The sequence below is a fragment of the Sciurus carolinensis genome, chromosome 9 (assembly GCF_902686445.1).
Source record: "Sciurus carolinensis chromosome 9, mSciCar1.2, whole genome shotgun sequence".
NCBI lineage: Eukaryota > Metazoa > Chordata > Mammalia > Rodentia > Sciuridae > Sciurus > Sciurus carolinensis.
In genome coordinates this window covers 94,591,971-94,610,594 of record NC_062221.1, presented here as the reverse complement: position 1 = coordinate 94,610,594, position 18,624 = coordinate 94,591,971, and the positions used below count along the sequence as shown (strand labels likewise).

Sequence of the window (18,624 nt, the reverse complement as noted above, 5' to 3'; positions counted from 1 at the left end):
ATTAGTACTTGAACACATGTACATTTACATGTTAAGTAGTGTTTAAATATTTTGTCACTGTATTAATCTTTTTCAAGTAAATATTGTCCTACATCAAACTATTTAGTAAATGAATTCTTCTCTTAAATAATTAAGGTTTACCCAGTGGGAAAGATTTCTGTCCCAGAAATGTCAAGGCTATTAATTAGTTTCTTTAATCTGCAGTCTATATTTAGGGAAGGATATGCTTCCTGCCCCCGTCACCCTCTCCCCTCCACACGCTGGAATTAACGAATAGCACAAAGAAGCCAAGGACAAAGAAGGCAGCCCAGGTCCATAAATCAACCCCAAAGTGACTTCATGGGGCTGTCCCAGGGCAGGGAAGCCCTCATCCTTTCCCTGATCTTGCCTGTCTTGTCTGTGATTGAGATGACATTGAACCACATCAGGAGGGAGAGTGGAGAACAACAAGCAGTATTATTCTTTTCAATATTTCAATTACTGAAAAACTCAAAATGCCACAGAAAGGACTTTAAGTGTTTTACAATTACTTTTTCATCTACAGGCAAACATAATGTAATGGTTAGACCCACCTGAAATTTGAATTTTGGACATTAAATGAGATGCAGAGGAGAAGAGGATAACAGAGAATCTTGAGCCATTTTGGCCTGCAAAGAAATGAAATGAATAGAGACAATTTCAAATTTTGTTAAATTTGACTATGGTCTTCATAATATAACAGAAAACATGTGAAAACCCTGTGATGGAATCCTTTGTTTTAGCCTGTTTCTCAAATGTTTTAAGTATACCAAAAATCCTCCTGTTTAGAATGCCTCTGCTGGCAGCTCCATTATATCTTTATATCTGCTGCTTGGTCAGTGATTCCACAAGTGAAGTTTGCTGATGTGTGGAGGTACTTAATGAACAGTCATGGCTTAAAAGAAAAAAAAGGTCACTGCAACAAAAGTGTGATAAGAAGGAAAGGTCAGAGGCAACCTGGAATCTGATGAAGGGTAATTATTGAAGTTAGTAAGAGAAAAATCTAATCAAGGATGTTAACTCTTAACAAAAGGGAACTTCATTGGTCGAGTTAGAATTTCAGGTAAGAGGGTAAAAATAGCAGTTTGTGATTTTTAAATGTGTATGTAGAGTTCACAAATAACAACAATGCCTGCAGTTAGACCCAAGTAAGTTAATTTCTGCTAATTTTACTAGATCACAAAAACAAGAGTTTTCTGAAGCAAATCTAATAAATTAAGATTTCTAAGGCACCAACTATGCCTATATAATATATAGGTTTAACGTAGTACCTTCTAGGTACTATGATGGAAAATTTGAAATAATGGTAAAAACAAAAGATCACAGCCTTTTGGAGATTTCTTTTTTTTTTTTTCTTTTTAATCTTTAAACCAGACAGGGTTGATTATGTATGAGATGAAAGCCAAATGAATGGGAAGGCTCTTATGCCCTAATTGCAATCATGATGTTTGCCATAGGTGCAGATGGGTATGACTTGGCGAACTTTCAGTTCTCTCTTTATGCAATGAAAGATTAATATTCTTCATATATCAGCAACAGTGCAAATAAAACCTTCCAGTTCTAAAATCAAAACAGTATCTGAAAGATGAAACAGAAGGCTAGATCAAAAGAATTCAGTGTCAGAAAAGCAAAAAGAGGTGAGAATTTTAAAGTTCATTAATTTTTGGATTTAAAGAAAAACCAAATCAAATGTGTTGAATAAAGAAGTCAAAAAGTAACTCAGTTTCATGGGCAAGTGCAAATGAAGAAAACCACAACCACAACCAACCAAAACCAATCAGAGTGGTGTTCCTTGTAGGCCCTTTCTGAACATTGGTAGAAACTACTTTTTTAAATCTGTTTTCATGCTTGTCCAAAATCTTTAAGGGAAGGAAAAAAAAGCACTATATAAAAGAAGCTCCCTTGAGATTTCTAAAATTCATATCAAAACCTTCTAGGCAAGGAACTTACCAGATTTGGTATCTGATCTTCCGTGATGGACCCAGAAGCAACTTCGGTTTATTTGGATTATTACTATGCTACAAGTTCAAACTCTGATGTCAAGAAGACCCGCTCCTACATTCCTTATACATCTGTCTTCCTTCCCATCTTTTATACAGCTGTGTTTCTGACTGGAGTGTTGGGGAACCTCATCCTGATTGGTGCATTGTATTTCAAACGTGGTAACCGACGATTAATCGACATCTTTATCATCAACCTGGCCGCCTCTGACTTTATTTTCCTTGTCACTTTGCCTCTCTGGGTGGATAAGGAAGCATCTCTAGGACTGTGGAGGACGGGCTCCTTCCTGTGCAAAGGCAGCTCCTACATGATCTCAGTCAACATGCACTGCAGTGTCTTCTTGCTCACTTGCATGAGTGTTGACCGCTACCTGGCCATCATGTGTCCGGCTATATCCAGGAAATTCAGAAGGAGAGACTGTGCATATGGAGTCTGTACCTGTGTCTGGCTTGTCTCCTGCCTTCTGGGGTTGCCAACCGTTTTGTCCAGGGAGCTCACACTGATTGATGGTAAGCCATACTGTGCAGAGAAGAGGGCTACTTCAGTAAAATTGACATGGGCCCTGGTAGCTTTGATATTCACTTTTTTTGTCCCCTTGCTGAGCATTGTGACCTGCTACTGTTGCATCACAAGAAAGCTGTGTGCCCATTATCAGCAGTCAGGAAAGCATAACAAAAAGCTGAGGAAATCCATAAAGATCATTTTTATTGTTGTGGCAGTCTTTGTCTTCTCCTGGCTGCCCTTTAATACATTTAAGCTCCTGGCCATTGTTTCTGGATTACAGCAGAAACCCCATTTTTCTTCGGCTCTTCTCCAGCAAGGCATGGAGGTGAGTGGGCCGTTGGCATTTGCCAACAGCTGTGTCAACCCTTTCATTTACTATGTCTTCGACAGCTACATTCGTCGGGCCATTGTGCACTGCCTGTGTCCTTGCCTGAAGAACTATGACTTTGGGAGCACCACTGAGACATCAGATAGTCACCTCACTAAGGCCCTTTCCAACTTAATTCACACAGAGGATTTTGTTAGGAAGAGGAAGAGGTCTGTGTCACTCTAAAATGAGCACAACATTTCAAGACTTGCCGGTGCTCATCAGGAGTAATTTTTATCAACAGCGCAAAGAAGAAAAGTATTAAAAGATTCATATTGCTTGATTAAATCCAAGGAAGAATTCATTTTTAAAATGAACACCAAAATATGTCACATACTATATTTTCAGCTAAGGGACCTTATTTGAACCTTGTCAGTCAAGACAATCAGGCAAAATTCAATTCTCATCTGTCCTTTGAACTCTTAGATAAAGGCTCCTGCTTGGATCAGTTGCTGTCTTCATGACTATTAATGTACTTTACAGCCTTTTTTCTCAGGAACCTTGATATTTCAGTCAGATCTCCCTTCATATTGGGCTCAAATTGGATTACACTTAAAAGATTCTGCCCACTTTCATCAGTTGAGAAATGTGGTGGCCAGTGCAGGTAACAAGATATATACTACAACTGTTCTCTATAATTGATTGTCCCTGAGTTACTAAGATATTCTGGCCTCAGTCTTTAAAACTTGGAATAGTGATTCTTCATCATCTTCCAGTGTGGTCTATACTATGCCCACTCACAGAAACTTTGGACTGGCACAGAAATGTTCCTGAGGAAAAATCATTTTTAATTGCATTTATGATTCAGGGTTTTATCACTTGGTCTTCTAGAATATAGTAAAAGTAAGCATATTATCTTGTTAAAAATACAACTCATTATAATGCTCTAGTAACTTTTTAATGGGGTTGTGCTATGCTTTTTGTTTTCATTGCCTTTATAAGTTAGGATTTGACTTCACTTTAATTACATGTTTTTAATTGCCTGTTGTCTAGTCATCAAATGACAATGTTACTACTAATATAATTAAAGCTTGACAAATACTTGGTCCACCCCCATACAGATTATTATTTTGTATTTTAATTAAAATATTAGTGCTGCACATTCCCTATAGCATCACTTGCTTGATAAAATTTGAAGATGAAATCTAATAATACTGGAAGACAGGATGCTTCAAAGTGAAAAATCTGTGATAAAAATGTAATTAGTTTTTTTATACACATTTTTTCCAAATCCCAAAATCTTCCTGAGTTCTTTACCTAATAAAATATTTCTTGAGTCATTAGGTACCTATATTCCTTTTAAAGACTTTAAAGGGAAACATGTAATTTTAAAAGAAAAGAGTTTAGAGCAGCAAGCATACCATTGTAACCATCTTTTAAGTTAAAGAGAAAGTGGGTTGTTTTTACCCCACTGATGACCCAAATGAATTGCCATTTTATTTCTAACTATTGGTTTAGAAATAAGGAAAAACTTAAGAATCTTCTCAGAGATAGACAATTTAATTTTATCCCTTGTATCTCTCACATTAAGCGAAATCTCAAATATTAGACATCTTATATCATAACCTGCTTAGAAGTTGAAACAGTTATTGCTTTATTAGTTGTTACTTTCTAAAACTTCTGTTAAACCTCTCTTACATAAGATATAATTTCTGTATATAAATATTCTAAGTGTTAATATTTAATACTGTCAGCATTAATACCAATATTTTAACAGCCTTTTAATAATTTATCATGATTATTAGAGAAAAGAGTGTAAATCATAACAAGCAAAGCTTCTTGGAAAACTTCAAAATTGTACTTAAAATAATTGAATATATCTCCAAAAGTTAAACAAAAACCAAATATAAAAGGCAGTAGACACACATTTCTTTAAAACAAATCAACCAAAGCCCTATCACTAACCTTGAAAGTTATTACCTTTGAGAAATATTCCTTAAAAAAATAACTCAATTAACCAACTACTTGCTGGAAAGTTAGAAAACCTAGGTTAATAGTTTTAGCTTTGTTCTTAATGTCGGGGCATTGAGAAAGTCATTTTAATCTTTAATACCTAAATGAAACTGAAGGAATATTTATGTCTATAAAATTCTCAAAGATATTATAAGCTTAATAAATATAAACAAGATATTTTAAAATATTGAGTAAAAATTTACTATATATAGTAATTGAATTTCTGTTAATCAATAATTGAGTGATACTTAAAAATTTCTAGCATAGAATCTCAAGTGATGGTTAAATCACCCTCATTTAACATATATTAAGAACATGTCTTACTTTGATGCCTTTTATTTTTGCCAGAATAATCAAAATACAATCAAATAAAAAACATCTTGTTAGATTTTGAATACTTTAAATAAATATGATAATAATATGCCTTAAGAAAATCTTAGTATATTTTATATTCATAATGTACCAATTGTGGAGGAAAAATAGAAACAATTTCACAGATTGTATAACTTTGATAGAGAAAATTTTAAATCTTGACTGAGTTGGTATGTTATTGTGTCATATAAGAATACAGTATTCAAATTGTTATGAAATGCACTAATATTCTAGTAAGCATTAAAACTTTATTAAAAATGTTTAGTTACATGCCATTTTGTGTATTTTTAAAACCATATTATTTTCCAATGTTTAATATGAATTCAATTCATATACATATGTAGATACAGATACATGTAGAAACAGACATATATTTTATCTCAAACTGCTCCAAGGGCTAATTTGTCATAATTTAATGTCAGCATAGAAAAAATTAACACTCAGTGCCAAGAATTTTCAAAACATTAATTGGACATCCTAACATAATCATACCTTGCAGGTTACCTCCAAAGTTAGAAAAACAACAGAATAAAACTTATTAATCCAGAGGGAATGTGTAAGGAAAACACTACAGATTAACGTTACATGTTGTTATTTACTTACGCATTCTAAAGGTACTCCAGGACTTTAATGACAAATATAAAAGAATATAGTCATCTCTGAAGCATTTCTTAAGTAGTTTTTCTTTAATTTATCCCCCAAAACCCTCCATTAAGCCCTGGGTAAAGTGTTATCTGATAATTTTCAAATAAATATAATTAAGGCACACATGTCATAAGCATACATTTATCACATTTGGACCATAATGAAAGATTAAAACTAACCTGTTATTCCTTGGAGGCCTGTAATCTGTCTACACTAAGAAGTCAAAACCACATGTGGTGATGAACAAGTTATAATAATGATTTTGAAGGGAAGCTGTGTGCGTGACTGAGAGTGATCTATTACTAGGGGTCATAAGTTAATTTTTAAATAGATGCAGAAATGCACAGCATGATGGTAAAGTGAGTAGAAGAAATCTTCCTCTATGATTCATCTTAACTCCTCAAATCACTCTCTATTCTCCTTAGCAATCTCAGAAGTGAAAAATGACTCGCTGAGTGTGCATGCCCCAGACAAGAGTAAGCCTTGGTTTTCCTACAGAGCTCACTCACAAAGCCAAGCAATACTAAAAGAATTACAGATTTACTTCTAAGTTCAGGTCACATGTTAAGACTGTTAGTAACATGACAGCTCCAGTCTTGCTAGAAAGTGAGGTGACATCAGGGAAAAAATGCAAGATATTTGTAAAATATTTGCAATGTTTCTGGCTTCTGCAAATTCCCTTTTGCCTTCCACAGCGGCTGATGTGCAATGGATTTCCCCCTGCAGATACTTGTTCTTATTACAGTTCTTTTCTTTAAGTTAACAGACTGTTTTTATTAGTTCCAGGAGTAAGCAATAATGACTAGAATTTACATTTAAGTGTGCAGGGATAAGCAACATTACCAGTGACCTAATTTTATATCACATTAATGTAAAAATATACTTTACAGTGAGTTACCCTCATCCCTCTTGTTATCTTTGTCATTTTCTTAATAGAGCTACATTTCCTAAATGAACTTGATAAATAAGAATTGCATCCTGAGATAAAACTACAACATTAAAAAGCAAAACCAACTTCTAGTTTGTGCTTCCAGTGTATTGGACTATTAATAAAGAGTCTTAGAACTTAGTAAAATATAAGCTCATATAAAATGTACATTTATTAGCCTAACACTGAGACAAAGCATTCTGTTAGTTCTGCAGACATTATTAAACTAAAAAATTCGTAGTTCATGTATCCAAATACCAAATCTCTAAGATCCAAAGGTATTTTAAATACATTGAAACTTGTAGAGTTAGCTTTATGTAGTTGAGTTGTGGCTAAGTTACACGAAAGGCCCACTTAAAGGATTTATGATACAAGTTCATATTATGTTTATGATTCTTGGCATAACTAATAAAGAATGTCAACAGTCTGTCATTATTTAGTGACTGTCTTATTTGCTAATTAAAAGTACTCAATAATCAACTAATTTCCTTTTATTCCCATGTTAACAAGAATGTGGCTTCATCAGTGAACATTTCATATTTATCAACATTAATAGGAAATTAAACATTTTTATCTGAGTTCCTATCAATTCTGATTAGAAAGATTTCATTTCCATCTTACAGTCAGCTCACAGTAAAATAGAAAATGTTCTCCTTGCTGCATTTGTGATCTGTATCAATAAACGTACTCTGTATCATAATCTGTATCATAATTTGCTCTTAATTATGTATCAGACAGGATATAAAAGGTGACAAATACTTCAGCAAGCAACTCTTTCACTTATAAAGACCCTCTGTATTTAATAACTGTAAATTGCAAAACCTTCACAAATCCCTAAATTTGCCAGTTCCATGATAACATATGATCTACTCCATACAGATTTAGTTAAATATAAAATTTCAGAGCTACTGCCTGATGTATAGGAAATAAAAGTTGAATGGAGATATCAATCATAAGTGTTGGGTCTGACTCACTAGCTAAGTGACTCATTCCTCTGCAAAGATTGGGTCAGTGGTTTGAATTTATGCTTTTTATGCTGTACACCTGTAATGTTCCTTGAAAACCGTTAAAGTATCACACATTAAACTGAAATCAAAGTGTCTCTTGTATGCAGTGCATTATGACAGCCATAAGTTTGTTAAATCTCCTTATCATAACTAATAGATTTATATTGCAGTTACCTCACTAAAAACAACTTCCTTTCTCTTATACACATACATACACAAATACACACACATGCTATGTACAACCATAGCCAATAAGCTTGCATTGAATTTTGTTACTAATTTTCAGACTAAAGTAAGTATGGTATTTTATATCCAGCCAACAGAATACAGAATACAAAACAGAAAAAAACAGCAAATAGAAAAACCAACAGTAACGTATAAATATAAACATATAATATTTACCAAAAAAACACACAAATTGATTAAAATTTCCTACTCAAAGTTTAAACAAATACCCTGCAACAAATTTTGTCTATCTGTCATCCATCATTCATCCAGCATTTCATTGGATTCTAATATTTATAGAGGTAGAAGTTGTTTCTTCATGGTTTTCAATTCACAAACTACTTGTTTATTTAAAGAATGAAGTACTAACACTAGAGAAGAGCCTAATATTTCAATAGAAAATTACAAGTCTAATAACTTTCTTTAGTCTTTAACAGTGCTTAGGGGAAAGCCCATATTTAGCCCATATAGAACTCATTTCATGTAACTGCCATTTCAGTAGGGTTATTTCCTAAATGCTGTTGCATTTCCTTGCAGAAGCATTCACATTGGCATCCCCTACTGAAAATACTGTCACTGTTCTTAAATTTTTTTAGGCTCAATAGATTTTTCAAACACGAGTATGGATGTTAAACAGTTTGTTTTATGTTTATCTTAAATGACAAACTGAAAGATATATGTAAAGCAAAGTAGATAACTCTGCAAGAACCTTGCCCAGATACAGTGATTGATGAGATGCCCTCTCATTTAACCTCAGTTTAGAGCAAAAGCAAAACTGACAACTCAGGTAGAGAAGTGGTAAATGAGAAATGAAACTTGGCCTGTGGTTTCATTTTTTAAATAAAAATACAGATTCAAAGGACTTGAAGGTCAATGGAAACTACCACTTTATTTCTAATGGAAAAGGTACTTATGAAATGCAGATCTGACTCTTGTACATTAATAAAAATAGTATAAAATCAGAAAAAATCGTGAGGAATTGAAAAAAAGTCAATGCAGAACACCATAATTTATGCAGTCGTTGGGATTTCAAATCATAATGATTTCATTTCTATAACTAAAACACCAAAAAATACTGTCAATAAACTTACAAAAATATTCATATAATAAATAATAAAAGATGGCCAAATTAAAATAACAAAATTCAATTTCTACTTATAAAATTGGAAAAATGTGAACGTTAAATACTATTTGACTAGCATTGGCACTATAGAGTATGGGGAGGGATTGTTGAATGTCATTTGATTAATCTTTCTAAAGAAAATTTAGAAATCTGTATCAAAAGCAATTCCACTTCTAGAATTTTACACTAGACAATAAGAATGACACTGTGCAAAGATAATTGTATACACATTTTTATTGCAGTATTGTTTGTAAAAATAAAAAAGTGAAAACAACCCAAATATCCAGAATTGACTGAATAAGGTTCACATATATTCTTACAACTGAATATTATGCATCCTTTAAAAACACTATACTATATACTGAAATGGAAAAAAATTTCATAAAATTTAAATAAAATTGAGTTTTAAAAGTAGCCTAAAAAACAGTTATCTACAGGATGTCACATGTGTGTGACTATTTCATTTATATAAGAACGTAAAAATACTGGAACCCTATTCACCAAAAACATTAACTTCATTCATCACTAGTAGAAGACAGAGGTGATTTTCATTTTTACTTTTATTATTTCTTGTATTTTCCAAAAATAACATACATTATTTTTATATTAAGAAAAATAAGCTAAAATTAAGTTCATTTTTTAAGTGCAGTACACAAGACAAAAGTAGTAGCTAAAGTAAATTTTTTGTAAAACAAATTCTAAACAAGTCCTCCCATTCTTCATTGCACTGTGCTTTTGGTCTGAGTTAACCTCAGCATGAGCTTGAGACCTGTCCTAATGATCTTTGGATTCTTTCTAGGAATGGCCTCTGTCACCTTTACAAGTATCTAATTGCTTAAGAACAAGCAACAGTTTGAGGACTGCTATGTATTTAAAGTTTTAAAATGATGGTGACCATTCTAACATTCATATAGACTTTCATTTCCCCATGCTGTCCCTTCGTCCATTGCATCCTAAGTATCAAGTCACCTGGTGCCATGTCTATCTACCAGTGAGGAGGAGAAGGTTACCCTAACCCTAGAGGTGTGGGAAGGGAAGGGAGCCCAGTCTTCACATTTAAATATCCATATCCTTGTTTGTTCCATATCAGACACTTGTGATTATTCAGCTAAGCTAAATATACTAGAGACATCACATCATTGGCTAAAATTAAAGTGAAGAATTCTTAACTGTTAAAAGTTTATATTTCTATTTCTTTATGTTGAATTTCTTTTGTTTCTGGTAATGTTGTACTATGAGGGATAGAGAGTCTATTCCAATTCCACGTCATTTAGAAACAATCTTACCACTCTCCTTCAACTTTTTAGATCATTCTAGCCACATTGCGATTTTTAAAAAATAGATGATGCAGTAACTTTCACTTGATTTGCATTCAGATCTTTCTCTATGTAATACTGATTTTTTTATTTAAATGAAATACTTTTCTGTATATAAATCCAAAAATAATCACTGTGCAGAAGTCAAAGGTGCCTCCAGATGTTACCAGACATCTTTCTTCAAACTCCAGGCCTATATTCCATACTAGGTAATATATAACTTACATGACTGTGAACTTTTGAGAGGAAGTGAGAGGAATATTATGGAGTCAAATAATCTATTGGAAGAAATTGCAAGACGAACTCCATAATGACTGTGAAAACATTATAACCAGCTATATGGTCTTACTGGTATTTCCTGAAAAGAGCAGAGAAAAAAAATTTTTTTTTGTACTGGGTATTGAACTGGTTTTGAAATAGAAATCCTCCTGTCTTAGCCTCCTGAGCCGCTGGGATATTATAGGCATGAGCCATTGTGCTCAGCAAGCAGAGAAAATTTTATAAATTATATTTGAGAACTATTTTGGATAAAAGCAATATAACCACATTTTTAAATTTAACTATCTCGTGCTATAGCAAAAAATGTTTTTAAAAAGTGATCAGTACTTATCCCTGTGACCTTGTCTTTCCTTAGAAGTTTCTATAGATTTTTCAGTTATGTCAGTTAACACATATGAGTATATACATACAACTAAGTCAGAAATCATATAGAATTATTTATAAAGAGGGAGGAAAAGGCTTAAGGTTCTATTGAGCCATGGTTTTTCTCGGAAGATAGGAGAAAATGATAGCTATAGGCAAAATTTCTTTCTTCAAAGGTCAACAGCTTTTCTTGACTTCAACATTTTTTCTTGGCTTCAACATTTTTGATGACAAAGTACAGAAAAATCCACAAATATAGATCTGTGAATGTTTAAAATACTCCATCACACCACAAATTCCAAATATCATAAATATTTTATCCACTTTTTTAGGTAGAATCGAATTGGAGATATGATATTCTTCCCTAAAGCCTATAATTCTTGTGGCCCACAACACTGCCTTTGGGACTAATTAGCTGATTTGAGCCCGGTGGGCAGGGTAGGACCAAAAAAAAAAAAAAAACAAAATGGTGGGAGGTAGGAAATAGCATCATATTTTTGCTGATTTTCTATTTATTTATTTTAGAGTAAAAGAAAAATCTTACCCTGTAGTTTTTATATCTAAAGTTGTCTCTTTTTTTTTTTTGTTTTTTTGTTTTGTTTTGCTTCGTTTCATTTTTGTTTTTGCTTTACACAGTGCTGGTAGGGTTTCCATATATGCTTGGCAAACACTCTGCCTGATTTATATTTCTGGCCATGATTTTTGCATCTAAGGTGACTAGCGAAACCAAGAGGCTTCTTAGGGAGTGTTCGAGCAGGCAGGTAGAACCCTGAAGAAAAATGCCCAGCCTGTGAGGACATCCAGCCCCATGGGACTTGGGTAAATGTGCCTGCTGCACACCGGCCCTGTGAAGGGTGATCTTGCTAAGAGCAGCCCCTGTGAATGGATCACTTCAGCCACTGGCCTGTCTTCAAGTGAATGAATGACCTCCATCTAACTCGAATTTTCTTTTAACTATTTCTGTCATACCTCTCTGCTTTCCTTTAAGGTTAAAACAGGATTAGCGGTTTTTAACAGTTAAATGGCTGCATATGCAAAACACAGAAAGCGAGAAACAATAAGAAACCCCTCATACTGGTAGAAACAACGTATTTGAAAATGTCAATGTTGCGATCCAATTAAATTCAGACATATATTCAGTTAAATTTAACGTGCCAAATTTCAAATGGAAATTTGGTTCTCTGCATTTTAAAATGTGTAGCAACTGTTTATTCTTAGACAGACATATCACAATGTACATGTTAGATAGAATTAAAGGTTCATTTATATAAATTGTTACAAAATACAACACAAACTGTGTTCTCAGAGGAATCGTTAAAATGATCTGATTCAACCCACTATTTTTCAAATGAGAAAATGGAAATGAAGAGTTTATTCAGAAGTCAAATCTTGTGGTATTTGAAAAAGAAATGAGCTAACATTCATGGGTTTGATGACAAAGGTTAGAATGTTGACATGTGGCTGTTTGCACTGGTAATAGCCACGGCCATAAGTCCTCTGAGTGCCCCATACAGTCATGGTCCTCTACTTTCCCTCAGAGCTCTTGGACCCTCAACATTAAGCAGCTAAACAATTACCACATTCTAAATAAGAGCCCTTTAGGATTCAGGGTCCTGCACTGAGAGCTATGTCCTTCAGGATTGATTGGTGCCTACAAGGTACACACAAACTATAGTTTTCTGATGTCACCCCTGCATGCAGTCAATGACAGAAATTTCGATTTTTAGTTTTAGTGGACACTTGTTGGTTGACCTGGCACCCTTTCTCACACCTTTTTTTTTTTTCTAACAAGGACTAAGGACTCTCCAACCCTCACCCCCAGGATTATCTGTCTGCTTTCTTCCATGTAGCTCATATGTTTTGGTAAAAGTTGAACCCACTCTCTGCCCCAAGGCAAAGACTGAAGAATTTCAGTCCCTCCATGCCCAGGGTAAGCATGTGATAAACCAATCAGGATGTTAGGAATGCAGAGTCAGCATTGCTTTTTCTCCCACATGACCCACTGAAACATGTAGCTTCCTCATTAACAACTGGGGATCCAGTCTTCAAGTTTACATTGTTGACAATAAAAAGAGCAGCCAAGAAAACAAAGCAATTAAAAACAGAAACCTGAGTCTTTGTTGGCACAGCTGAGCCTATAGATCAACCAATCCAGAAGTCTTTCTCACACCTATGCCTTCCTAGAAACTTAAGTTAAATTTTTTATTTTGTTATTTAGGTCCACTTAAATTGAATTTTCTTTTACTTGAACCCTTCAGGGACCTAACTCCTACACTATCCCCCCCAGAAAAGTTTTATGAAGATTATCCAGTACAATCACTGTTATGCCACAAAGTTAGACACCAAATAAAATTTCCCAAAATATATTGTGAAGAGTACAAATTACAAGAGAAGTTAATAGTTATGGTCCTAGAGAAGAACCACTCAATAAACAAAGTTAAATATATAGACTGGGTTCATTTAACAAGAGGATTTGTGGAGTACTCAAAACAGAATTTTCATGTTTTATTCTTACCCAGTTCTTTTAAAATTTATTCAGTGGGTCAATCTTCCTCTGAAGAACTTGGAAGGTCAATTAGCTTTTCTGCTTACTCCTTGGAAAGAGTTTTGAAGTCACAAAACACAATGTCAATTCAGAAAATAAAGACCAACTTCTGTTCTTTCCTTCCCCTCATCATTCACCTACTCACCAGCTGCTCAAGGAAAGGTGGAGTGTGGATAAGGCTGCCAGATTTAGTAAACAGAAATATAGGATGCTTAGATAAATTTGAATTTCAGATGAATAGAAAATTACTTTTTTTAATATGAGTATGTACTAAAGATTGCTTGAGGCGTACTTATGATAAGAAGTATGCATAATTAGTCTAAAGTTCAAATGTAAGTGATAATTTTTATTTTATCCAACAACCCTGGGTGAGGGCAGGGAGAAAAGATAAGTGGATTTATAGTCCTTACTTTGCTGTGTGACTTCATGTTCTTTGGGCATGGCAGATAGTGAAGGTGACTCGTGTGGGACACTTGTAAGGGTTCTTTGAAAATTCATTTCATCACAGGAGAGGCATCGATTTTCAAAATTGAGTGATACTCCAGATTGAGTGATACCTTACAAGCATCACGAGGAGGTCCACCCTTCTTTAGGCTCTGGTAGACCTGTAGAGAGGTTCTACAACCAGTTATCACCCCCCACAATCCACCCTTTGTCCATGAGGAAAATGAGTCATCTTTGCTTCCATGAAGCAGTGAGCTCCTGCCTTAGTCACCAAGATGCTAAAGGACCAATTTTTCCACCAATATTTCCCAAGAGGAAATGAACTTGTCCTCATTGCTCCTGACATACTGGTATCACACACCAACTCTCCAGGTAGTCCCACTGAAGCCCCTGATTGGTGGGCTTGTAGGATATGCTAAGTTTTCCAAGTGAAAAAGGTTAGGACCCCATAGCACAGCTACTAGTAACTCCTGAGGAAATCTCACAAAACCCTTCTCTTTATTTTCTAAAGGAATACAAGAAACATGGAATATGTTCTCAGAAATTATGCTGTTTCTATCTACATGTTGTAATTTAGCAACCTACTTGGGAGCTTTGCATTTATTTTATCTTGAAGCCTAGTTGAAATTTCAATTTTAACATTCTGTTATATAGGTTTCTTTTCTGGGAAATTTCTCACAACTTTTAATATAGCATGACTAAAGCAAACCTGGAGGAGGCACTGAACTCCTTTTCTAGGCTGACTGTCTAATGCATGACCTCTCCCCATGACTATTGACTTAGAATATCTCCTCCATTAAAAAAAAAATGGAAGGAATTTTAGGGGACTAGATTGTTGTGGGATTCCTGGTGAAACCACAGTTCTCAAAAAATTCCTGCAGTTGATAGAAACATTTTCCCTTTTTTGTATTCTTCTATTCATTCTACTAACACTCTCACAGAATTTGCTCCTTGGTCTTCCAAGTAGTGTCATGTGTCAAGTCCAAGGTCCCTGGACAGCAGTATTAGACCAGGGAAAAAAGGGCTGTGGGTTTTATGAGATCTGGCACCCACAATAACCACCAGCTATGGAACTTTGGTGAGGAACCTCTAGGAGACCTCATTTTCTTCTGTGTGATGAGAGAAAGCTGGATTACATGGTTTCAAATGACCTACCTTGAAAATTCTGTGACTTTGATTCTAAGTTTACAAGGGAGTTAGGGTATGAATGCTGCAATGAGCTTAAACATCAGGTTAGTTTAAGAATTAAAAGAACCCTTGCTGAAAGGATAGTAACATTAACAAAGGAAAATAGAGAGCTTTGTGGTAGATTCCTGTGGAAAGTATTACAGTATTAAATGATCTTACTTGAAATAAGGAGAAAGACTTCCAACTACAGCACGCAAAGCCATTTCTGGGCAATGTATACCACAAGGCAATCAGAGACTTGGCGTTACTCAGTGTAGCTGGCCCACTTTCTACATTCCACTTTCTACTAAGTTTGAGATCAAGACCTGTTACGAATTGGGTGGTCCATTAATGGAATCTCAATCAATCCCTTCCTTTCTCTCGCTTTCTAAAATTCTTACTTCACACTGATAAATCTTCTTATAGTCTTTCATGATATTAGGTGATGTATCAAGATTCCAGGAGGAAACAACTCGTTTGCCAAAGTTTTGATAATTCAAGGGGGACTTTCTAATGGGTAATTATAAGGGACAGTGCAATGACCTGGGATTGGTAACAATGGAGGTTTTAGCTATATCAAAAGAGAGAGAGAGGGTTGGGGTTGTGGCTCAGTGGTAGAGTGCTTGCCTACCATGCATGAGGAACTGGATTCGATTCTCAGCACCACATATAAATAAATGAATAAAATAAAGATCTATCAACATTTTAAAAAGAGAGAGAGAGAGACAGAGAGCAATAAAGAGAACAAATTCCAGCCTCTGAAAGAAGAGTGTGCAGTTGTTTGTATAGCTATCTCTAGAGAAGACTGACAGCTTGAAACAACCTCACAGAGAGGAGGGCATCAGGGGAATACCTGTGAAGCCAGTACAGGTATTTTGCAAACCTCTCAGCTCTTGCTAGTGGAAGTACTTCCTGAAGCATTACTCTTAATGTCTCCAGTCTCCTGAAAAGAGAAAACAGAGGTAGGAAATTCTTCTGCCAATGCACATTCCAAATAATGCTGACTTTCTGATGTGGGATAGGTGTGAGTGTAACACTAGTCTAAAATGATTCCCTAAATACATTCTTCTACCACAGATGAAGATATAGGGGGAAAAAGTGCTAAGACTTTGCTAGTTGTTATTCTTGTAATTAAATACATGAGAGACTGATTTTTTTCCCCCTCTGGATACATTTAGTGTGAATATACTTAACCCATGACCAAACTCCTAGATTTAAATCTGAAAGGAAGGCAGCTCCAGAGTCCTCTCCTACATGCCCAACATCGTTTCAGAAGGCCACTGGGGCCAAACTGCCACACTCTTGCCATAAAGTTATTTCAATCTGAAAAGCTTTAATGGAGTCCTACTCTATCTAGGGTCTGTCTTCATTTAAAACTTTCAATTGGATCTATTCTCTTAATTATATTCAACCCAAAAGAATAAGCCAAATTTTTGGCAAGGTCTAACCCAGATTAGCAAATACATAGCAAATTACTTCCACTTGTCATTCCTGTACTTGACAAATGTGACTAATCAACTCAGGTGTGACTAATCAACTTTTTAATTCCTGAGAATTGTAAAATATGATTGTTAGCTTCTCAGTCACCATATTCTCTGCCGGCAGAAGGAAATTGGCCTCTGTCTCCTCCCTCATTTAGTCCCTTCAGGTCTTCAAAAATGACACTAATATACACTATAAAAGCTTTGCTAGGGTCTGTTGCAATAAATCATAGTCACATAGTAATAGCTCATTCCCCTGTAATTATCTTTCTACCAGCATTACTAATAAACCATGTTTCTCTTTCTTATCTGCTCCTATTAATCTTGTAACATCCCTGTGTTAAGTAGTCCTAACTAATTAGCATTTGTTCTTCAGTGAAGCCATGCTACTTACTATAAACGCTTTGCCAAACCATGTATCTCCTTACACGTTTATTGTTCTTTACTTTCCAGTGAGACTGGTATTCTGCTGGGGTAACAAGTAAATCTCATGGCAGGTATATTCCACTTCCTTGTCTTTAAGACTAGACAAATTAAGTCTGTAATACCAACGTTAGAAAAGAATTTTGTTGATGCTTAAGAGAGGTGCTTTTTAAATAATTTAAGATATTCAAAGCAAAACAAAACAAAACTTGCTGTATAAAATATGTAACATCAGATGAGCTTCAAGGGTATTTAGATAATGATGGGAGGGTGTCTTTTTCATTCATATAAACACACCCACGCCAAACACTAGCCAGGCACTGTTCTATGCATCGTACATGCTCTTCCTAAACTTTAGCAGCTCTCTGGTGGGCAATCAACCAGTCAGTCATATCAACCCTGGGCCAGTCTGAAATGGTAGGATTAGGGTCGCTAGAACATACTTTGGGTTCAGTTTGACATTTCTTTAATGTTGCAGTGTTTTTGCTGTGTATATTGACTTACTCTAATGTGTAAATATCAAGGTACCTCCAAACCCTTTGATTTGAGTGATTTTAAGGAATTGGTAGAGACAAAAAAATAGACTCAATTCTTATCTCTTCACTTGATTAAAGTTCTATTTCTTTGAAAGACAAATGCTTCAACCAGAGTTGACTTTTTCTGATCTGTATTACTGGATGAAACCAGTTTCTCAAATATCAAAGTTTCCTTTTCCACTACCTCGATCCACCCTCCTCATGCCCAGAGTTCCTATCTTCAGACCTTCACTTTATCCAAACTTACACACTACATTCTAAAGAACTAGGAGAAGTGCTCACAGAACATGGTTAGCAGCCAAACTACTCCAAAATGCTATGGGTTTGCTTTCTTTCTAGAGGATACACATACATGAACAATAAACAAAAGCTCAAAAGAACCAAAATTATTCTCCCTAATTCTATCACATGACTAACCACGTCCTTTGTAAGCAAGTGGTTATTCACAAAGCTGGTTTAAAAAGTAGTTTAAATTTAGGTGTCAGATTTCTTTGGTCCCATGTTTGCCTTATTCCTGCAATTTAAGAATTATTTTATTGTACATCCATCCAAGTATTTAGAGCAAAATACTGTTGTTGTTTAAAAATATAGAAAAACAACGGAGGAAAAAACATGGCAGGGGGCTGGGGAGATAGCTCAGCTGGTAGGGTGCTTGTCTTGCAAGCACAAGGCCCTGAGTTCGATCCCCAGTACCGCAAAAAAAAAAAAAAAAAAAAAAAAAAAAACATGGCAGGGGTTATGAAAACAGTCACTGAAGCAAAGCTTATCTCAGGAAGAAGAGGAAATCAACAGTGCAGCCTAAACAAAAAGATCTTTCTAAAATTGTACTTGTTGACTAAAAGGTGACAGATAATCAGGAGAGCTAACACACCTGCCCTCTTCTACTTTTCAAAATACCTGTCCTCACATATAATTATAAGAAAACTT

General features: G+C 34.9%; 1 protein-coding gene across 1 annotated transcript; it reads left to right on the top strand.

Annotated features, from left to right (window-relative positions):
- The first annotated feature begins 1,988 nt into the window (after positions 1-1,988).
- Positions 1,989-4,036, top strand: Gpr15 (G protein-coupled receptor 15). The gene has a single exon (XM_047564944.1). It carries the CDS (start codon positions 1,994-1,996, stop codon positions 3,074-3,076), a length of 1,083 nt encoding a protein of 360 aa, XP_047420900.1. The 5' UTR covers positions 1,989-1,993; the 3' UTR covers positions 3,077-4,036.
- The last annotated feature ends 14,588 nt before the right edge of the window (positions 4,037-18,624 follow it).

Excerpts from the sequence above, each read along its gene's own strand:
- Gpr15 (XM_047564944.1), top strand. The coding sequence starts at position 1,994 with ATGGACCCAGAAGCAACTTCGGTTTATTTGGATTATTACTATGCTACA.